Here is a 22,876-nt window from a genome sequence, read left to right on the forward strand (position 1 = left end):
ACAAAAAATAATGATTTATTTAAAACTATTATTTATTGAGGTGCAAAGCATAATAGCAGATATTACTAGATGGGAAAAAAACCCCTCAAACCTATCATCGCTAGAAAGAATTTCACCATTAAAATGAATGTTTTACCAAGACTTACATTTCTTTTTTAAATTATTCCTGTATATAAGGTATTAAGTGACTGGCATAAACAAGTACAGGTAACCCCTAGGTTATGTCCATTTGTTCAGCAACCATTATGACGGCGCTGAAAAAAATGGACTTATGACCGGTCCTCAAATTTCCAGGTGTTGCTGTGCCCCCATAGTCATGTGATCAAAATTTGGGTGTTTGGCGACTGGCCCACATTTACAACTGCCCTGCTGTCACCCCCAGCTGACCTTCATTGTGTTCTTCGCCTGCCTCTCCTCCACTGGTCTTGCGGGGGCTCTGTCGGCCATGCTGTGCATGCACCCCTGCCCCTCACCAGCGCCTCTCCCTCCAGCTGCCTTGCCATTCAGGAAGCCCTAGGCTGAATAGCCACCAGGAATTACAGCCAGGCATCCTGGCCACAGGCGGGGGAGGTGCCACGGAAATGTCCCTGCCTTGCTGCCCAGTGGGAGGATTGCCCGAGCTGGCAGTGGCGTGCAGCTCAGTATGGAGAACTTGCAGCCCTGACCCCTTGCCTTCCCTTCCTGGCAGGGCAGTGGCACCTGTTGGCACACCCACACTCCCTAGTGCCTGCTCAGGGCACCTGACCGCCTGCCTGTGCTCCCTAGTACCCACTGTTGAGGAAAATAACAAAAGTGGTCCCAAGAATTTATGGTGTATACACGTCACTACAGCAGTACAGGGACAGGGAACAGTTTTCCCCCGCAAGCGCTCCCTTATTCTGTTACCTGCCAATGGCCTTGCCGAACGGCACTGAATAAAGGAACAATTCCTCGTCGGTTGGGCTGGGCTACAGCCGCTCCTTGTTCTAGAAGCAGACGACAAACATCCAACTTGCCTCGTCCTGCTGCAGCAGTTAGAGCTGAAGAGAGAAAAAACTGATTGGAAAAATTTGAATATAGGCCCACAGCCTGCATTCAGAAAAAAAGAAAAATGAGAAAGGAAGGAAAGAAAGGAAAGAAAGGAAAATGGAACAAAGTCTTCAGGCTATAGTTTCCCACCCTTTTCCAAGACAAGTGGAACAGATCTTTTGTTAGGGGCAACTGCTAGAGACTGAGTAATATTTCTTTTTGCCCCCTTGCAAAAATTCCCATTCCCAGGCACTGCTGTTAATTAGAGTTATTCTTCAGTTCTGCTACATATAGAACTCTGTGTAAGTTAACAGTTTGCACACATGAACACAATAAAAATAACTTCATCAAAAATACTTCTAGAGAGGAATTAGAGTTCATTTGTTGGAGCAAACAGCCATACTACCTTAGTAGTATCTATCTACTACCTTAAAAGCTAATATTATTGTGCCACTTGATCCATAAAAAGTAGTTAGTCTTAAAGTATTATAATTCTTTATTTTTAAACATTCCCAAAACAAAACTTTTCTCGCATGTATTTTAGAATCCAGTAGTTTCTAGCATATAAAATTGAGACACAAAGGAACACTGCATGACAATTTCATCATCCCCTCAAACATTGATCTATGAGATCTATTTCTCATAGTGTTGACAGTTGTTGATGAACAATTTCAATAAAGAGAGGCCTATTTTAAATCATTGGTACACACTTCAATTTCCTGCCTCAAAAAGGGGTATTTATTTATTTATGGTGATTTTATGTCAGAAGGAAGCTTAAAAAGAAAATGTTTCTTAAAGGAGGACAGATTGAATTGATGCTGAGAAGCTACTACAATTTCTGGATTTTCTTTCAAACTTAACTGTATGACAAGTTACACTTGAAAACTGAAATGTGTTATTTTTTATATTTGGATCAGAATTCAAATAATTACTTACTTAAATATTTATATTATTAAAGTGTACAAAACATACAGTGAAATGTGCTGACCCCAAAATGTCCCATTCCAACTTTACTGGCACATTTCAGTAACCATATTTGTGTATTTGAAAATTTAAAATTTTTAAACTTTTTGATGATGTTCTATTTTAATAATCACTTTTTAATATTTTACAATGATTGTTTTTATCTGTTATTTTATTTAACTGTTGTACACTGTCCAAAATCGCTTTGTGTGAGATGGGCAGCTATCTAAATGTGATAAATAAATAAATAAATTCCAACATCAGAATGGCCTGCTCCTATTTTACTGGAAATACTCCAACCTCAGAAGAACCTGGTCTAACCTTGGAAAGTGTTGTGTATCTCTCTTCTATTGCACATAAACTAGAATCAAAGAATGACTCTAGACCTGAACCTAAATTCATAGAACTGAGGGAAAAAGCATAAAAATCTGGAAGAGTCTCATCCTTTTGTTCTCTTCAAAGTCTAGGAAACATGGATAGGGGCCAAGATAGAAGCCCACTGCTTTAAAGTTGCAGGGTTTAGTCTGTTTAATTTGGAAGCTGTTTTTGATACCTCTTATTTCTGACATTTGAAGAAATACATACATACATCTACAGTGGTTATAAATGCAGGATCCTAGACAATGCAAAATGAAACAATTTCCTTTATTTATAGCTAACTTCAAGAGAGTACAGTAGGACATGTAAATAGTTCTATTATTATGGGTCAATAACCAGAAATTTGGGTTAACAGGGCATTTCCTGTAATGAATTTACAGCGATCGATTGATCAATCGATTGATCTAGCTAGCTATGGCAATGATTGCAGCTGGTCAACCTGTGAGGGAAGCTTAACGTAAGACTATTTCCTAGTTTGTCATTAGGGTCCCAGTTCAAAGCATGCTTCCACTTCACAAAAAGGACTGAGAGATATAAAATGGATGGCCAAATAGGTGCTGCAGCCTACATTATGAGCTTCCTTAAGCCAAGCTGTTGCTTTGTCTCTGGGGTTTTAGTACATCTACCTTAGTACATCTGGAACAGATGAATGGGAACAGTTAGAGCATTTTAGCTTTTTTGAGAGCCCCCAGTCCACCCCCAGGTACAGACTGATTCCCACCCGCCAATCATTCTCTCTCAACTCAATCTACCTCACAGGGTTCCTATGCTTAGATACAGGCACATAACAAAATATCATGTGATACTGTATGAGAATGTACTCTACTATTTTCTGCAATCTCTACAAAACAGCTGTACTTCTTCAGGAAAGTTCTTGCTGAACACTGGGCTATCCTGAAAGCAAAGTGGGGCAAAAGCACACATACTATCATAATGTAAATAGGTTTTCTTTTCTTGGCCAGTGTGTTGTAGACAAGCAATTTGTAGTGCTCTGTCTGTTTTATGGATCTCAGCAGGTGGCAGAATCTAAATGACCTTGTCTTACTCAGAAACTAAGCAGACCATAATAACTGAACCTGATGGGTACTAGAATAGGAAACTACCAGGGAATTCCACGGCTATAGGCTAAACTGGAAAGCACTCATGAACTGTTGCCAAAATAACTACATAGATATGTTACTACAGTTACAAGAAGTTGAACTTGATTTGATTTCCTTTTCATCTACAACAGATCCTGAGATTATGATTCCAGTATTTTAACATGTAAAGGTTGATCTATGGCAACATGTTAATGAATAGTTTCCTAGGGTGCGTTTTTGCGAAGGCTGTACAGTAGTTTTTTTGTATTTGGCAGGTATGAATGCTTTTCAGTTCATGTGCTTTTGTGTGTGTGTGTGTGTGTTTGTGTGAGAATGAATGAGTGTTAGACAGAGAGGTGAGAACCTGCTCTTTCAACATACAAAGTCCCCCAGCTTTGTTCCTTATGCTTAGGAGTTGATAAGCAGTAGTACTGACACTGCTCTCTCTCTCTCTCTCTCTCTCTCTCACACACACACACACACACACACTGCCCAAGCCCTCTAGTTTTCTCCTCTGCAGAAACAGCTCTTGAACAGTTTGTAATACCTGGAGTGAAATCAGAGCAGCTGCTGGGAGGGAGAGAAGCAAACAAGACTGTCTAGTGCATGGGCATGCAACAGCCACGTGTATGGGCACTGCTTAGAGGGAACACTATAAACTATAAACACCTCAATAGATTCTGTCCACCCAGTTTCCAACCTGGAGAGAATGCAAGTGATTTTATCCACAAAATACTCAGTCAGACAATCACAATTTAAAGTAATTGTTTTTTTCAGCTAATCTTTCCATAATGGAGTCTGGGCATTCTAAATAGTGCAGCATGCTGATATTCTGCAGATGCAAAAGAAGTGGAAAAGTATTTCACTGTTGGCCTTATTACCACAGTGTAGACTTGAATTTGAGCTTATACCTATGTGAGGTCACAACTGATTCCTTTTTTTGCATCAGCATTTCTCCAGGCGTCCCCTCTCTCTCATTTCCCAGAGGATCAACAGTTGGGGAGACGCAATCATGTCACATGCCCTAGCTTGCTTGTTTTCCAAAGGCAGACAAGGCATGCAACAGTTCTGCCTTGCAAACTGCTGGGAAAATCTCCAAGAACTGTCTGGCCCACTCTCTGGATCCATCAGGCACCTGAGGTAAGCTGTCCCAATGGCCCACAACCTAGGGAGTCTCATGGCTCCTGTTAACTCCCATCCTCATGAGGAGGTGATAAGTCTATGACAAGGAAGTGATGAAGATGTTCCCCAGAACCAGATCACATCTCTTCTGCTCTGGGGTAAAAAGCAGATCTAATGTGCAGCCAGTAATGTAGATTAGGCCAGTGTGTGAGAGGATGGCTGTGAAGAAAAACATTATGCTGTTTTTTCTTACTTCCATTCCCTGGCAAACTTAAGAAGGGCCTCACCCAGGAAAAAAGGGAGCCCTTACCTTTAAAAGGAATGCAGCTATTTGCCAGAGATGTATTTGCTTGCCAGACTCAAGAGCATGGGAACAGCAGGACTGGTTTTCAAAATGCCATAAGCAGAGAAACTTAGTTGCAGCAGATATAGCCAAAGCTAAGAGAAGAGGCAAAAACCCAGGGGGGTGGTGCCAAAGTAGGCATGTGGGGTCATTGCAGGGCAGCAGAAAGGTTAGTAGTAGTATCCCCTGGAGAGGGGATCAAGCCAGAAGATGAGACAAGGGGGAAGAAAGAAGTAAGCCTCCCTACCTTTGGAGTGTCAAGTAGGCAGTGTAAAGAAGATCATGGAGGCTAAGCTGAAGAGTCTCAAGAAGTGTCTGGAGGGTTGGGCTGATGGTAGTGCAACCATAGTCAGCCAGAGCCCACAGCCAGCCATATAAGCAAGTAACCCAGCTAAAGAGAGAAAGAGGCAGTAGAGCTCAACAGAGTGTAGTGGGGGCAGGGGGCAGAAGCGGGGAAGAAGGCTGGGTGATAGAACAGCAGCCAAAAAGACATGGTGAGAGATGCCTTGTATGGCTGAAGAATTTGGGCAGCAGCAGCAGGAAGCAGTTTAAGGGAATTAGGAAATGCTGTTTGCCACCGAACCAGTAAGTGCAAAGGAAAAAGTCAACCCAGAATGGGCCAAACCAGAGTGGTTCAAATGCATCAAGTGACCAAGGAGAGGGCTTCCAATGCAAAATGGTTATCACTACAGAGCCAAAGTCAGAAGAGTCAGAACCATATACAGTGGGGCAAAAAAGTATTTATTCAGCCACCAATTGTGCAAGTTTTCCCACTTAAAAAGATGAGAAAGGCCTGTAATTTTCATCATAGGTATACCTCAACTGTGAGAGACAAAATGGAGAAAAAAATCCAGAAAATCACATTGTCTGATTTTTAAAGAATTTATTTGCAAATCATGGTGGAAAATAAGTATTTGGTCAATATCAAAAGTTCATCTCAATACTTTGTTATATATCCTTTGTTGGCAATGACAGAGGTCAAACGTTTTCTGTAAGTCTTCACAAGGTTTTCACACACTGTTGCTGGTATTTTGGCCCATTCCTCCATGCAGATCTCCTCTAGAGCAGTGATGTTTTGGGGCTGTCACTGGGCAACATGACTTTCAACTCCCTCCAAAGGTTTTCCATGGGGTTGAGATCTGGAGACTGGCTAGGCCACTCCAGGACCTTGAAATGCTTCTTATGAAGCCACTCCTTCGTTGCCCGGGCGGTGTGTTTGGGATCATTGTCATGCTGAAAGACCCAGCCACGTTTCATCTTCAATGCCCTTGCTGATGGAAGGAGGTGTTCACTCAAAATCTCACGATACATGACCCCATTCATTCTTTCCTTTACACGGATCAGTCGTCCTGGTCCCTTTGCAGAAAAACAGCTCCAAAGCATGATGTTTCCACCCCCATGCTTCACAGTAGGTATGGTGTTCTTTGGATGCAACTCAGCATTCTCTCTCTTCCAAACACGACGAGTTGAGTTTAGACCAAAACGTTCTACTTTGGTTTCATCTGACCATATGACATTCTCCCAATCCTCTTCTGGATCATCCAAATGCTCTCTAGCAAACTTCAGACGGGCCCAGACATGTACTGGCTTAAGCAGGGGGACACGTCTGGCACTGCAGGATTTGAGTCCCTGGCGGCGTAGTGTGTTACTGATGGTAGCCTTTGTTACTTTGGTCCCAGCTCTCTGCAGGTCATTCACTAGGTCCCCCCATGTGGTTCTGGGATTTTTGCTCACCATTCTTGTGATCATTTTGACCCCACGGGGTGAGATCTTGCGTGGAGCCCCAGATCGAGGGAGATTATCAGTGGTCTTGTATGTCTTCCATTTTCTAATTATTGCTCCCACAGTTGATTTCTTCACACCAAGCTGCTTGCCTATTGCAGATTCAGTCTTCCCAGCCTGGTGCAAGTCTACAATTTTGTTTCTGGTGTCCTTTGACAGCTCTTTGGTCTTGGCCATAGTGGAGTTTGGAGTGTGACTGTTTGAGGTTGTGGACAGGTGTCTTTTATACTGATAACAAGGTCAAACAGGTGCCATTACTATAGGTAACGAGTGGAGGACAGAGGAGCCTCTTAAAGAAGTAGTTACAGGTCTGTGAGAGCCAGACATCTTGCTTGTTTGTAGGTGACCAAATACTTATTTTCCACCATGATTTGCAAATAAATTCTTTAAAAATCAGACAATGTGATTTTCTGGATTTTTTTCCCCATTTTGTCTCTCATAGTTGAGGTATACCTATGATGAAAATTACAGGCCTCTCTCATCTTTTTAAGTGGGAGAACTTGCACAATTGGTGGCTGACTAAATACTTTTTTGCCCCACTGTAAAGCAAGAACAGCACTACAAGATATATCACCATCACCCAAATCATTCCAGCTCCATGATAGTCAAGTACAGATGAAACAGCTGACAACAGAGATAGGATAGAGTTCAAGCTAGCTGTTAGAAATAGTAGAATTAGGATAGACCTTGATTGTAAATTAGAAAGGGATGGGTAGTCTTTCTTTTGTAATGAAAAACAACATTTTTTAAATCATAAAATATTTTTAACTGAAATTGATGGGTACGCATCCTGCTTGAGATCTGTGCCATCCTGAATCTGTGATATAATGATGACCTGGGACAAGTACATGGTTGTCATGGTGGCCATGAACTCCAGAACTAGAGAAAGGAGGTCAAATTGCTCAGTACAAAAACTGGGTGAATCTATAACCACTCTTGCAATGGGATCAAGTAACTCAGGAAGAGATGCTGCCATGCAGCTGGGAGGATAGTACAGTTACAGTGATCTCAGCTTATCCCTTTGGCCCAACTCTACTAGTACACATCTGACCACCTCCCAGGGTCTCCAGGTACAAAACTGATACACCAAATCCCCTGCCCAGTGTTGAAACTAATGCAAGATGAGAAATCTGGCTGGACAAAACTCAGCAAGGGGACTCCCCCCTGTTTGTCTAGACAGATCTTAGTGAGAAATGCCATGTCTGCCTTCTCATCCACAATTAAATCATGGACAAGGCTGGACTTATTGCAGACAGACCTGGCATTCAAAAGTATCAACCTGGGTCTGGCACAACCAGCAATCCAGTTGCCTGCCTCCTAAACTGAGACTGGAGGGTGGCAATAGAAATGGGAACCAAATTTCCAATGCCTCTCCCCCTGGAATAGCTAACCCCCTATCTCTCACCATATTTTCCCCTGTCCATCCCTATCATTACCCTTCCTTCCATCTCTGATGCCCTCAGCTACCTAGACACCCCACTCTACTAATTATCCAATACTGGACACAAGACCCACCCCAGAGTCAGATGGTTGTAATAAACCTTGCCAATCCCTCATTTAATTTCCCCCCATTTGAGCAGCAGAGCAATCATTTTGATATACGGGGGCTCTCAGCAGGTACTCTCTGTTTACATGAAACAAATGGGCAGATTTTACTTAGAACAGGTAGTCCTGAAGATTCCCAGGTTCAAAGCCATTTAGGCTTTTTGGCAGTGACCAGCACCTTAAATTGTACTTGGAAACAAAGTGACCACCACTGCATTTCCTAAAGAAGTGGTGTCACATGTCAGTAAAGTGTCTGACCTATAAGCTACATGCAGCCACATTTTGTACCACGTACAACAAATTACAGTAATTCAATTGAGAGATAACAAGAGTGCGAGTCACTGCCTTCGGTGCTCCCCATTCCAGGAAAGGCAGCAACTGACACACCAGCTTAAAAGCTGGACATAGGCCCTCCTTGTCACTGTTTTTAGTTGCCCGTCAAGCAACTTAGACAGAGTCTAAGAAGATCCCAAGTTGAGAACCTGTTTTTTCTGGAGGAGCCCAACTCTGTCAAAAGTTATAGTTGGTTGTGAGCCTGGAATCAGAGGACCTTGACGGAGATATGTAGGAACCATAAGCTAGGCAAATGGGCTGAAGCATTTTTTAAGTCCAAAACAAAGAGATAACATTAGGAAACAGCTCAGGCAGACACTGCCCTAATTTACTGAACTATAAGGAGGAGAAGGAGGTACAGCACATGTCCTGAGGGTTGATATCAATCTTGGAAGTCTAACTGGGCTAAGTGGGGGCTTAGTTCCATTTTTTAGTAATAACACTAACACATTTCCAGCATTAAAGGCTGCAATGCTGAGGTGGAAGTAAAATTTTGATTTTTGTTGACGTGGCAAGCTTATTCTTTGAAATAATCCCAGTTTGAAAACTGCAGGGTTTTTTTTTTAGTTCATAAACCAAGAGAGGTATAATACTTTCAATCAGCTTATTCCCAATTAAGTTTTAAGTTATTGTAAGAGGAATCTGGATTGATAAAAACAGAATATCTAATTAACACATCTTTTGATTTCTATTAGCAGCATCCTGAATCACTATCAGTATTAAAATACATTTGGATAATTCCAAATATACGTGTATAGAGTTCAAAGGAATATTGTTATTGGCCTTTCAAGGTAAGCAAGGTTGTAGAGCAGTCATGGCAAGGATTCCAGGAATGCTACTTTATTATTGTAGGGTACATTAGTAGAATCTTGAAAGCCTGTCCAAAATTTTCACTCCTCTTTTTTAAGGACAACACAGTCAAGGCTGAGCTATTCTGCAACTCTTCTTTCTCATGCCTTCCCCAGGGCTCAGCAATCATTTTCCCTCTCTCTTTTCCATCACAAACGGAGAGCTAATTCCTTTATAATTGTTAAGACTGATATTAGTTATTTAAAATATTTGGCAACAAAGAGTTGATTATACTTTTTTAACAAACCAATTGTTACGAGTCTTAAAGTGTCTTAAATATGTTTATGATCTTAAGATAAGATTGATTAAATTAAAGGCTCTTTTATTTACAGATAATGTTTAAAAAGGATCAACTGTCAACAGCATTATTCTGGAACTATAAAATGAGAGGGAACACCACACATATGATATGGGTTTTTTCCAGAATAGTCCTTTTTTGGTTTAATTTCCATACTTTCATTAATATGGCTTTTCAAAGAATAATATAGATTAAAGATGTAAATGTGATTTTGAATTATATACCAAAATTTTGGAATGTATCAATATGAAAAATTGTAGATGTAATTAGCATGGGGCAAAGCAAAACTACATACATACATATATACTGCTTTACAACAGAAATACAGTATCATCCTGGAAATACAGTCTTGGATATGTGCTCATACTTGTATATGAACTGGCTTTTTATTGATGTATTGAAAATACTAATTAAATATTATTCCAGGTAGTCAAGCTTTAATGCTGTGTTTTAAAAGTTAGCTGTTTTTTATTATCAGAGGTGTCTGCAAGATTGAAGGCTTTTGTCAAAATGACAAAAATAGTGTTGCGCTGTCATGATGCAAACTTCACCCCTTTTTATACGTATGGGCAATGTCACAGTACTGCTTTCATAATTTGCCTCTCCCACATACACTGAATTATATTATGTATTATGTTTTCTGTCCTTTTCCCCTTTTTTCTTCTTTGGATTGTTTCCCCTTTCTTTGTATATACTAAAGCAAAACTAATAAAAAATGAAAATGAAAAAATGAAAAAATGTTTATACTAATATATTTATATTGGATGCACATACCTCAAGTATAATGCTACAATTGTGGAAGAAGTCCAAGATTGGGCTATCTCATCTTTTTAGAAGTTTTTTAAAATATGTGTTTTGTAAACATATGTGCATCTGTGCAGAACCACAGCATTAAAATGAAAAAAAAAAAACCTCAGTTATTCATAGCTGTATAATCATGTACAGGTAGTCCTCAACTTATGACCATTCATTTAGCGACCATTTGAAGTTACAACAGTGCTGAAAAAAGTAATTTACAACCAGTCCTCACACTTACCACCGTTGCAGTGTCCCTGCAGTCATTTGATCAAAATTTGGGTGCTTGGCAACTGGCATGTATTTATGACAGTTGCAGCACCCCTGGTCACGTGATCACCATTTGCAACCTTCCCAGACTAGTTCCAACAAGCAAAGTCAATGGGGAACCGTGTGATTCACTTAACCACACAATTTGCTTAACGACCACATGATTCACTTAACAACCACTGTGATTTGCTTAATGACTGCTGCAAAAAATGTCATAAAATCAGGTGCGGTCACATGATGCCTCACTTAACGACTGCACCACTTAACAATGAATTTTCCAGTCCCTATTGTGGTCATAAGTTGAGGACTACCTGTAGATATAAACTGTGAACTAGGCTTAAAGTGGTTGATCAACTATCCCTACTGTTAAGGGAAAATAGAAGAAGAAAGCTACAAATATCCTACCTGCATGAAGAAAGCTAGAAATACCCTACCTGCAAATCCCTAATCTTAATGGTAAGATGAGGAAAAATGGCTCTACCATTTAAAGGCACTCCAGCTGACAAGAATTAATAATGCCAGATAGAAATGCACATGAGTCAATAATAACTGGAAACTACAATCAACTAACAATGCATCCATAAAAGTGGTTTGGAAAAATACAATATATTGAGGTAGAAATAGTGAAAGGATGTTGGACTGAAGACTGATCACATGTAATATGAGTGAACCACAAGTTGATGCGCAAAGACACCTACTCCACTAAAATAATTTTATGTATCTTTCTAATTTGCTCTGAGATCAGGTCAGTATATATGGATTTATTCCACTTCATCCTTGTAATATGCCTATGTGATTAGTACACTGTGAGATAGAAACATGGGTCATTTTTTAATTGTTGCTAGCTGCCAGATTTATCACACCAAAGTTAGGTAGATCTTTGCTCATATGACTTAATGATTATAGAAAAACACTGAAAATTGAAATATACCTTTTTTGCACCAAGGTATTTAAAAATGTGAGAAACAGCACTGATTGAAAAATTAACATAACAGCAAAGTTAATATTTATAATTTCTAATAGATTTAACTGTGTCTGTATAAATGCTCTTTTGTACAGCAATAGTGTACTACTCATGTACTAGAGGCCAGAATGCTCCAGTTTTCCAATGTATTGGGCAATGCCTATGAAGCCTGAACACGTCCTATTTCATCAGTATCTTAGGTTGCCTAATTAACTGGCAAATTAACTTTCGTTTCCTAAACTAAATTGTAGTAAATTACATGTGACACTCACCAAATTAAGAAAACAGGAAGGTAATTTTGGCATTGCAAAGAATTTCCCACAGAATAACCAAATCTCTTTCAATAAATCCTCTATGTATCCAAGGAATATAAATATGCTATCTAAAGAATTTACCTGTCTCTCCCCAAAGGCTGTCAAAACTGTTGATTTGCGCTCGTTCTACCTCCTCTTCATCTTTTTCTGGGAGATCAAGCAGGTAGGAGACAATCTAAAAACCAAGAATCTTGTCAGTTCATGAAATACATACACACACACAAACACACACACACACAAACCAAATTACATGGCAATAATAGTCCTTATAAGGCAAATGCACTTCCTACACTCACTGAAAACAATGTAAAAAACTAAACGGTTAGCATAGTTTAAAGTCACACAAATTTTAAAAGTATGCAAAACAATAATTTCTTGAGATTTCTTGCTTGATCTACTGAAATGATGCATGGTATATTTAACATTCTGGCCAGCATTATGTTCAGCTTGGTTAATATATCAACACACTAACTTTCTCCTGGGAAGGTATGACATTGCTACAATTATCCATGTTTTAGTTAACAGTAGGAGAACCTTACTTGGGGTGAGGGTGGGTTTTTTTCCAAAAGCTATACTCTTGAGTGGCATATTGTGATTGGACTCAAAAAAGAGAATGGGGGCAAGACAAAGAAGTGGATGAGTACCAAGTCACAAACTAAACTTAATTTAATTTTAATTTAAACTTTAAACAAAGTTTTAATTCATTAAATCAGGGTCTCATGAGCAACTTAGTCACTTATACCTTAGTCATGAGCAACTTAGAAAGGCGGTCATGGCAGACTAGAACAGTCTCCTTGCACTGGAGACGATGCAGAGGCAAAGACCAGCAGCTGGGTGGTACGCCCAAGCTGAAAGGCAGCTCCTTACAAAGGAAACCCACAGAATCCAGAGGGATCCTGCAGGTGACTCACAAGTAAGAGCATCAGGAGTCCCTGGAGAAAACAGGTTTCTCACAGCCTCAATCAAAGCCTGCTTAAAGGACACTAGATTCACCCAATCCACTTTTCTAAAGCACTTTTGGATGGAGGAAATTTAAAGTGCAAAGGGACCTTCAAAGCAGCAGAGCGCTCAAAGCCATCTGGGTGAATGTACCTTCAACCCATGGAAAAGATTAAAAGTAAGAAAAAAACCTGTAAAAACTTTAAAAAGAGTAAAAAGCAAAAAGCTTGCCAAGAGTTTGGAATGCAAAAGTTAAAAATGGACTACGGGAACAGTTAAATTTGGAGTATTGCCTTATTTAAAGTACTTTTGAATTAATTAAATAAATAATACATACCTCCATGGGAAAAAGATTGTTTAAACTTTCTAAGGACTATGATTGCCTTTGCTAAACAAAGAGGTAAGTGGAGACAGAAGGGAAACAGAAAATTGTGAAAGATCATGTGACTACAGAAGTAGGGAGTGGCAAAAGGGACTAAATTGTTACAAATACAGAAAAAAAGGGCTATTTTTTATTCTTTACTTCTCCTTTCTGGATTACAAATTAGAAAAAAGAAAAAATGGTTACTACCAGAAAATTACAGAAGGGAGGAGAGGTTCATTAGAAGGACAACAAATAGAAAAATGGATTATGCCAGAGTGTTTACAAAGGATGTTTGAAGAATTAGGGAAGAATGTTACAGCATCAGTAACTGCATCAGTGCCTGCATCAGTTAAGAGAGATCTGGCTACCCTAGAAGAGAGAATGGAGAACATGGAGGAAAAAATTACTAATATGGAAGAAAAGATAAATAAAAAACTTGAAGAATCTGTGATACAGATGAGTAAAGAGATTAAACAAATTAGAGAAAAAATAGAAATTTTGGAAAATAAGGCAGAAATAATAAATCAAGAGATGGAAAAGGAATGGAGTGGTTTGCCCACAAAAAGATAGAACCCCTATGAAAGGAATTAAATCAACACAAGGTAAATTGCTGAACCTATTTTTTTGAAACAATGGACAACTTTGAGCTTATAGATACTGTATATGGAGACATAAAAATGGTGATTCTGAGGAATATATGTATTTTTTTTCTGAAAGGCACAGATCTTTCTCAAGAATAGGTATGTTTTGGATTTCTAAGAAACTTGCTACATGTACTAATAACGTGGAGATATTATCAAAAACTTTTTCAGATCATAACCCAGTGGCTTTAACATAGAGTAAAGGCAGAATTTATAGATGGAAAACCAATAACAACTGAGGACTGCAAAAAGAAGTTGAAAGAATGTTTTGAGATCAATTTAAATAAAGGCATGGACATAAGCATAGTTTGGGATGCAAGTAAAGCTTTTATGAGAGGACAGTTCATACAGCAAAATGGTAAACTGAAAAGACAAAGAGAAGATGCAAAAGGAATCCACAGGAAAAAATATCTCACAGCAAGTTAAACTTCTATAATGCCAGTTTTCTATGTTATCGATAAAAGAAATGGAGATAAAAATGATTTTTTCAAAACAGAAGAATGTTGAGTTTAAGCTGGGGAAATGGTTAGCATATAAATTGAGAAAAGCAAGCGAGAAGAAAATGATATTAAAACTACAAAATGAAAATGCTATGGTAACAGATAATGCAAATATGCAAAGAATATTCTATCAGCGTTATATAAAACTTTATAAAGGAGAAGAAATTTCCTGGCAAAAGTGGATGAATATTTAAAGAAACAAAATTTACCAAAGATAACGGATAAACAAAAGCAGGCAAAGAATGGACCTATTACAGTAACAGAATTTGTGAGGCTATAAAAAATAGGGAAAGCTCCTGGTCCAAACAGATTGCTAGCCTCCTATAATTAATATTTTAAATATGAGCTGTTTCAACCTCTTCAAAAAATGATGAATTCCATTTTGGAAAGTGGAAAGATACCAGAAAGTTGGACAAATGCAAATTCAGCATTAATTCCTAAAGAAAGCCAAGTCCTGACTTTATCAAAAAATTACTGACCAATATCTTGATTGAACAATGATTATAAAATTATTATTAGCTGAACATTATTAATATTAACATTATTAAAAATATTATTATTAGCTGAAAGGATGAAAAGTGTTTTGCAAGATTTTATACATGAAGATCAATGTGGCTTTTTGCCAAAAAAGACAGTTAAGAGACAATATTAGAAATATCCTTAACATATTAGAATATTTGGAACACCATAATGAAAAACAAGCCACATTGATATTTCTTGATGTGGAGATAGCATTTGACAATTTGAACTAGACTTTCCTGTTTAAAATTTTGGAAAATATGGAATGTGGAGAAAATTTTATTAAATGGGTGAAATCGATATATATTTTACAAAAGGCAGGAATTGTGAACTGACAAAATCCCTGTGAAACACAGAAAGGGACAAGACAAGGATGCCTGCTTTCACCACTGCTGTTCATTCTGGTGCTTGAAGTTTTGAATGACGATATAAGACAAGATGAGAGAATAGCTGGGGTGAAGGTAAAAAAGAAGTATATTAATTTTTTTCTTTTTTCTTTGCATTGTCTTAAATCTATTTTTGTATTTGATTTTTGTATTTCATCTGTTTTATATAATCTCCAATAAAAATTATTAAAAGAAAAAAGAATTTTATCTATAATGTACAGATGGATCAATGGGAGAGAATGTGGATAAAGGGGCTGAAATTTACATTATTGTGTTATAATTTAAGAGAGAACTTTTACAAAATGATGTACTGCTGGTATATGACGCCAGAGAAATTATCTAAGATGTATAAAGATACTTCTAGTCATTGTTGGAAATATGAAAAACAGGAAGGGACATTTTACTATGCATGGTAAACTTGTGAAAAAGCAAAAAAAAAAAAAAAAAAAGGAAACAAATACATATGATGATACAACAATTTGGAAGATTAATATTTAGATGAAACAAGAACTCTTTTTATTGGGACTTATGGATAGTCTATTAGAAAACACTTATAGAAGATTGATTTTATATATGGTAACTGCAGCAAGATCGTTACATGTACAAGTTAGAGAAATATTGAAGTACCCACAATGGAGGAATGTATTGTGAAGATGGCAGAACTAGCAGAGATGGCAAAACTGACCTGTTTGGTCAGGGACAAGACAATAAATACTTTTATAAAAGTCTGGAAACCTTTTATGGACTTTTTGCTGAAAATGGGGAAAAAAAGTGAAAAGGTGATTTCTGGATTTGATGAATGAAAAAAGATTGAATAAGGAGCTGAAGGGATTATTGTAATGTTAAAGAGGGAGGAGGGATAATGAGTTTGTCTATAACTGCTGTAAAGAAGGGTGGAAGTTGCTTCTTTAGCTATCTTTTTTTCTTTTTTTCCTTTTAACTGTATTCTTTTCGACACTTTTTCTTTTTTCTTTATATATTTTTGTATTTGTCTTTTACTTATGTAAAAACTTAATAAAAATTAATTCAGAGAGAGAGAGGGAGAAAGAGAGGCAATCAATTCAAAATACTGTATTTGACCTTTAAAGTTCTATATAGTCTAATATCAGGATCTTCAATGATTGGTTGTTCCCATCTCAGTTTTGACCACAATACTTTGTCTTGATACTTCATGCTCCTTTGGCAAAGTGGTTACTGACTGATTACATGCCATCAAACATAAACATCCAGTTGATGTTTAGCAATCACACAAATAGACCTTCTCCAGGATGATCTGTCCCCAGCCTGGCCCTTCAGGTCTTCCAACTGTACACCCATTGCCACTGTAACTGAGTTCACCAATTTTGCTACTGGTCACCCTCTTCTCTTTTTTTCCAAATGAATCTGGTCATTTGTGCCTTGAGTGAAAACGCTGGATTGATTTGTTCTATGATCCATTTGTTTCTTTTCTTGGCTATTCATGGTACTCTCAGAAGTCTTCTCCAACACCAAAGTGCAAAACTATCAACACCCTGCCTTGCCTAGCCTAGCCTAGCCTAGCCTAGCCTAGCCTAGCCTAGCCTGCTTTTTCAAAATCCAACATTTGCTTCCATAGAACCAAACCAAATAATTGCTTGCATGATTCTGATGATTGTAAGAATAGAGACATCATAGTATCTGAATATCTTCAAGGCCTTCATTGCTACCTCACCAAGTCCTAGTCTGTGGTATACTTCTTGATTGCTGGTTGCTTTACTGTTGATAGTCAATGCTAAAAGACAGGAAATATCTACCACTTCAATATCTTCAGTATCAATTTTAAAGCTGGTTGCTGGACCTGTTGTCATTAGTTTGATCTTCGTTAGTCTTAGTCTTAGTCCCATTTTTTTACTCTTCTTGACTTCATTACTAGAGCTTCCAGATCATTTGCATTTTTAGCTATCAGAGTAGTGTCATCAGCATAATGCAGGTTATTGAAGTTTCTTCTTCCAATTTTAAAACCATGCTCATCATATTTCAATCCAGCCTCCCTCAATAATGGCACATTCTTCACTTCCTTCAAGCTTTAAAAAGAGGTTGTTAAATAGGATCTTGCCTAAACATATCTAACTTGAAGACTTGGCCATTTAGCAAGACTAAATAACAGCTTACCTCAGTATATCCCATGCTAGCAGCAGCAATGAGTGCCTGTTGGATAGCCTGGCTTTTTTTGAACACTCCTTGCAGCTGTCCAGCCATTGTCCAGTCACACTGAATCAAGAATTTGACAACCTCCAGGTGGCCTCTAAGAGCTGCATGTACCAATGCACACTGACCATTCTTGTCCAAGTGATCCACCTTTGCAAAGAAAGGAAAACCAAAATTAAAACCAAATGTTATGAGTAATACTCATTACATAATGCAATATTCATATAGAATACTTTTACTATGTTTCTCTGGCCAAATATATACAGAGCTAGCCAGAATAAGTTCCTAAAAAATGGTGTCCTTCGATAATAGAAGCATGTTACAGTACAGGCAGTCTTCAACCTACAGCCATTCATTCAATGACTGTTCGAAGTTACAACAGCACTGAACGAATTGTGGTCATGACCAGTCCTTGGAGTTCCAGCCATCCTAGCACCCCCGTGGTCATGTGATCACGATCTGGGCATTTGGCAAGTGGTTTGCAATTACGATCAACTGCAGTGCCCCACGATCACCACTTGCAACCTTCCCTGCCAACTTCCCCAGAAAGTCAATGGGGAAGCTGGCAGGGAAGGTTGCACGTTGCTGGGGTAAGTCTCCCCCACCTGTGCAACCTCTCCCAGCCCCTCTACACTTGCGGCATTCATGCACACCCTCCCCGACCCTCCCTTGCACCCTCACATACTCTCCCCAACCCGCACCATGCCTTGCACCCCCCTTGCACCCTCCCCAACCTGATCTCTCATGTACCCCCTTGCAACCTTTGCACACCCAACCCACACCATGCTTGTGCACCCCCTTGCACCCTCCCTTGCACTTTGCACACCCTCCCTCACCTATGTTTCTTGTGAACCCCCTCGCACCCTTGCACCCCCTCCCTCCCCCGCACTCCCATGCACCCCCTTCCTCACCCGGCAGCAGCCACTTACTTGCCTGCCTGGACTTGCAACTTCCTGCTGGTTTCCCTATTGATGTTGGTTGTGGGAAGCCGGCAGGAAGTTGCCTGGCCTTGCCCTATTTATTTTTTTATTCATTCATTCATTCAATTTATATGGCTGCCCATCTCAAACAAGTGACACTGGGCAGCGAACAATCATAAAATCAATTAAAACCAAATTACGAACATACATACATACTTACATACATACATACATAAATACAGCAGCCAAGAAAATTATAGTCCATAGATGACTGTGGGATTTGGTTAAGAACGGCAGTTGGGACTGCAGGGTCCCAATTGCCATTGTAAGTTGAGGACTAGCCTTGGCAATAATGGATACTGAGGAAGCAGGAAGAAAAGCACTGCCCATTTTTGACATTCCCAAAGATTCAGAGTGTCAAAAATGGGCAGTGCTTTTCTTCCTGCTTCCTCAGTATCCATTATTGAATACCCCTCTTCAGCTAGAGCCACTGACACACCCATTATTTCAAATCTTCCCTTCCAACAACAAAGTATTCTCCAGACTGGAAGTCTGAGAGGCAACTGAGGAGTCACTATGCTCTTCTCTCCTGGCTCACCCAACTTCCAGCCTCCCCTGCTCCATCAAGCACCACTCTCCTCAATCAGAATAGCTGGCAACACAGATGCTCCTCCTGACCAAGACTCTAGAACACACTCCTCCCCATCTACCAAGATTGGAAGGGGCACTACAGCTGATGTGGGTTAGGGTGTTGGGTATACTTGAGTCATTATGGAACAGTGAAAAATTCAGTATCTTCAGTATAGCAGAAAGTTGCAAGTCAAAGACCATTAAATTGATTTGTGTCACCATGAAGAATTAACCAATAAGCTTCTTTGATAGTTCTGTGAAGGAGAGATGCTCAATAAGAAACCCAATCCATTATTTAATAGTGTTGGTAGAGGGGGTCCTTCCTGTTGTTGAGAGTCAGCAGAGTACTTATAGGAACACTTGGTGCAGTGTACTGTAGTTGTTCTTGAAGGAGAACAAGTTGTTTTTGAAGGATGTAACCTGCCTAAAACTTCTGAAGCTTTGGTATGTGCAAAGGCCAGAAGATACTCAGAAAAAAAGCAAGGATGGAGGCCATAAGTGAATTCAAATGTGACAGTTGATGGGAGGCATGAATTGAGTTGTTAAAAGTAAATTCTCTCATAGATTAGATAGATAGATAGATAGATAGATAGATAGATAGATAGATAGATAGATAGATAGATAGATAGATAGATAGATAGATAGATAGATAGATAGATAGATAGATTGATCGATCCAAGGTGGTATTTGTTCTCTTAGTCTCCTGAACCAACTGTAGAAGATTGGCTAAGAACAGGTTGAATTTCACATCCAACTGTTGAAATAGAATCCACTAGAAAAGTGCCATGATTTATGGCCCCGTCAGAAATTAAGTGGTTGGGGCCTAAAATATCATCAAAACTCTTGACAAAATGAGCGACAAAATTATACAGTCTATGGAAACTATCCCAAGGCAAGCAGGATGAGAAGGGGCTGCCATGACCAAATGGGTTTGCCAGCCTGAGATTTGGCATGGCACCAACTTTGTTATGATTCTTAACATCTGCTTGGATACAAGGTGACCAAAAACATGGAGAAGGGTTATTTTAAACACCCCAAAATGTTCAGCTGGGTGACTGTCACAGCAGAGTTGCAGATTCTTCATCAAGAAGGAACATGTAGCTGGCCATTGTGGGGAAACTCTCTTTGCTTACAGGAAAACAAGGAGGAAGATGGCAAACAGAACCATCCTAGACTACTCAAAAGGATTCTTCTCTTGCTGGGCATAGATTTGGTTGGTTAAGGAAGAAGACTTCATTCTTGCTTCAAGAATCTTAGAGGGAGGAGGTACTGAAAAGCCCACCAAAAGTTTACATGATGTAAAAATTTAGGAAGATTGTAAAAACCTTTTCCTCAGAGTCTTTGGTTTGGAGAACACTAATTAGGCCAACAATGTGTGTTTTTAATTAATTACTATTATGCCTTTATAAGTGTAAGTCACCTAGAATCTGGCTAGAAGGCAGCAAATAAAAAATACATACATTATACATGTCTGGGGTCCCAGCTTTGAAGTCAGAGTTTTGACCAAATGGTTTCTGAAAATGTCTGATCCAGAGGTGTTAGGATGAGACCAGAACTTTTTTTACTGGGACTTATAGATGGCCAATTAGAAAAGACCTATTGAAGATTGGTTTTGTACATGGTAACTGCAGCGAGACTGTTGTAAGTGCAAAGATGGAAAAATACTGTATTGAAATACCCACAGTGGATGAAAGGATTGTGAAGGTGACAGAATTTGCAGAAATGGCAAAATTGGCCTGTTTGATCAGGGATAAGACAACAAGAACTTTTATTAAAGACTGGAAACCGCTTATGGAAAAAAAAAGAACTTGTGATTTATAGATTTGCTGATTAAAAAAGGTTGAATATGGGAAGAAGGGAATTATGATGTAACTTTAAAAGAGGGAGGAGAGATAGTAAGTTTGTGACTGCTGTAAAGAAGATTGGAAGTTGTGTCTTTATATCTTTTTCCCCCTATTTGTACTATTTTTCACACTTTTCTTTCTTTTCTTTAATCTTACCTTACATCATTTCATGCTTATCTTTTACTTCTACGAAAATCTTTAATAAAAATTATATATAAAAAAGGAGGAAATAGGGCATATGTTGGAAAGAAAGCCACCTCCCCACAATTGTAGCACTTTACTGATACTTGGGAGTGGGGGAGGTGGATTAGCAGGGCAGCCTCATGCAAAATAACTAGATTCTACACTATATAAGCCGGCTTCTACCACATTGGTTCAACTTCCCTGAAGTCTCCAATGTGTGGGAGGAAAGGGAGGGAGACAGAAATGAAAGTGAGTAATAGTATCTTCCCTTTCCATCTATAGCTCCTTGAGTCTTCCATCAGTGTCCAGAGAGATTTGGATTAATACAGTCATAATATTTGAGGTGTGCTGATGCACTAATTAGTACATTTTGTATTTCATAAGACAGGCCTTATTTGAACTGTCCACTCTTTCATTCCAGCAGTGAAACTGTAACACTACTCCCACACTGGTGGTGGCCAATCTTGATTAGGATCATCAATTAGCCCTCAGGCATACCCCAAAGTTATTATGGTTACCCATGTCTGAAATGGCCTAGATCAGTCAGGAGACTGTCCACTTTGCAGTCTGAGGTTTATTGAGAAAACTACTTTGGCTTGATTGATAGGAAAGTCTTCTAGTCTCAGAGAGATATGTAATTTATTTTGAGTTGAAAGGCAGTAAACTTGGTTGGATTTTTGTAATATTTGTCTTGCAAGGAAGTAGGTACCCAATGCTGGACCGCCATTACAGGTGTAGCTCCTGCAGTCCCTGCTGCTATGTGGTCTATTGGAGCCCCTACACATCTGCAATAGTGATGTGTTCTGCTGTCCCTCCTGGGCTAAATGATTCATGTTCTGGATTAGTTGGTTGAACTGGGTAGCCATCTTATATTTATACTGAAAAATGCGTTAACTAACTGGTCAGCAGCCATTGTTCTGATTCTCAAATGGGTATGTGATGGCTCTCCTCCCACTGATGCAGAAGTGTAGAGAGGGAAATTAAGCTATCAGGCATCCTCCTTTAGCTAGCTCAAACTCAACAGCTACCTAGGCACTTGACATGGCATGGTTAGTTAAGAATTTTGATTCATCAAAAGACGGAAGACACTTAAATCAACTGAATGCCCTCTGCCAAAATGCAGGTACAGTTTCTTCTTATATCACAGTTCAAACGTGGCACTCCTTTCTCCCATACTTTCCCCATCTTAGCAGACAACCTGCTTGCATTTCTCATGTTTAGTGTGATATGGTAGTAAGTTATTGACATATTCAACATTCCTATCCTGGGGAACACTAGTTCCCAATGTATTTCCTACAGATATAATACACCAGGGCATCATACAGATTGCATTTCAATCTGGATCCTCATCCTTATAAAAGTAGCTGGAAAAAGTTTACTAATACCACTTTATCTCATAAGCACAATCAGCCACAAGAGAGCATTGAGCATCTTTGCTCATGTCATTTATCATAATATATCATATTCTGATAATTAATCAGAATATTCATATTCAGAATAACCATAATCATAATAATCATACTTTGATTAATTATCAGAAGACTAAGACTGTAGTGTTTGCCAAAAGCCCCAAGCTACATAATTGGAATATCCAATGCAATATCATTGAGCTTACTTTAAGTATCTAATCAAGTCAAATCTTTATATGGTCAAAGACCAGCATATTAGTATCTAGCATTATATTACATGCCTCAGGCAAGAAGAGCAGCCAGGTTGAAAATGCAGTACAGAGAGTACAGAG

The 22,876-nt window shown here is 38.9% G+C and overlaps 1 protein-coding gene across 2 annotated transcripts in view; it reads right to left on the minus strand.

The window, feature by feature from the left end:
- TANC2 (tetratricopeptide repeat, ankyrin repeat and coiled-coil containing 2) overlaps window positions 1-22,876 on the minus strand; it is a 352,683-nt gene that overhangs the window by 33,115 nt on the left and 296,692 nt on the right. For both annotated transcript variants that reach the window (XM_088141581.1, XM_088141538.1), the window contains exons 18-20: window positions 17,523-17,708; window positions 12,125-12,218; window positions 886-1,019 (exon numbers count right to left, since the gene is read on the minus strand). In XM_088141581.1, the coding sequence (XP_087997707.1) occupies window positions 886-1,019; window positions 12,125-12,218; window positions 17,523-17,708 (414 nt within the window). The remainder of the gene's footprint in view (window positions 1-885; window positions 1,020-12,124; window positions 12,219-17,522; window positions 17,709-22,876) is intronic.

The sequence above is a fragment of the Python bivittatus genome, unplaced genomic scaffold, assembly GCF_059951505.1.
Source record: "Python bivittatus isolate LINGU-HERP-01145 unplaced genomic scaffold, Pbiv_v1 ctg000000_np1212, whole genome shotgun sequence".
NCBI lineage: Eukaryota > Metazoa > Chordata > Lepidosauria > Squamata > Pythonidae > Python > Python bivittatus.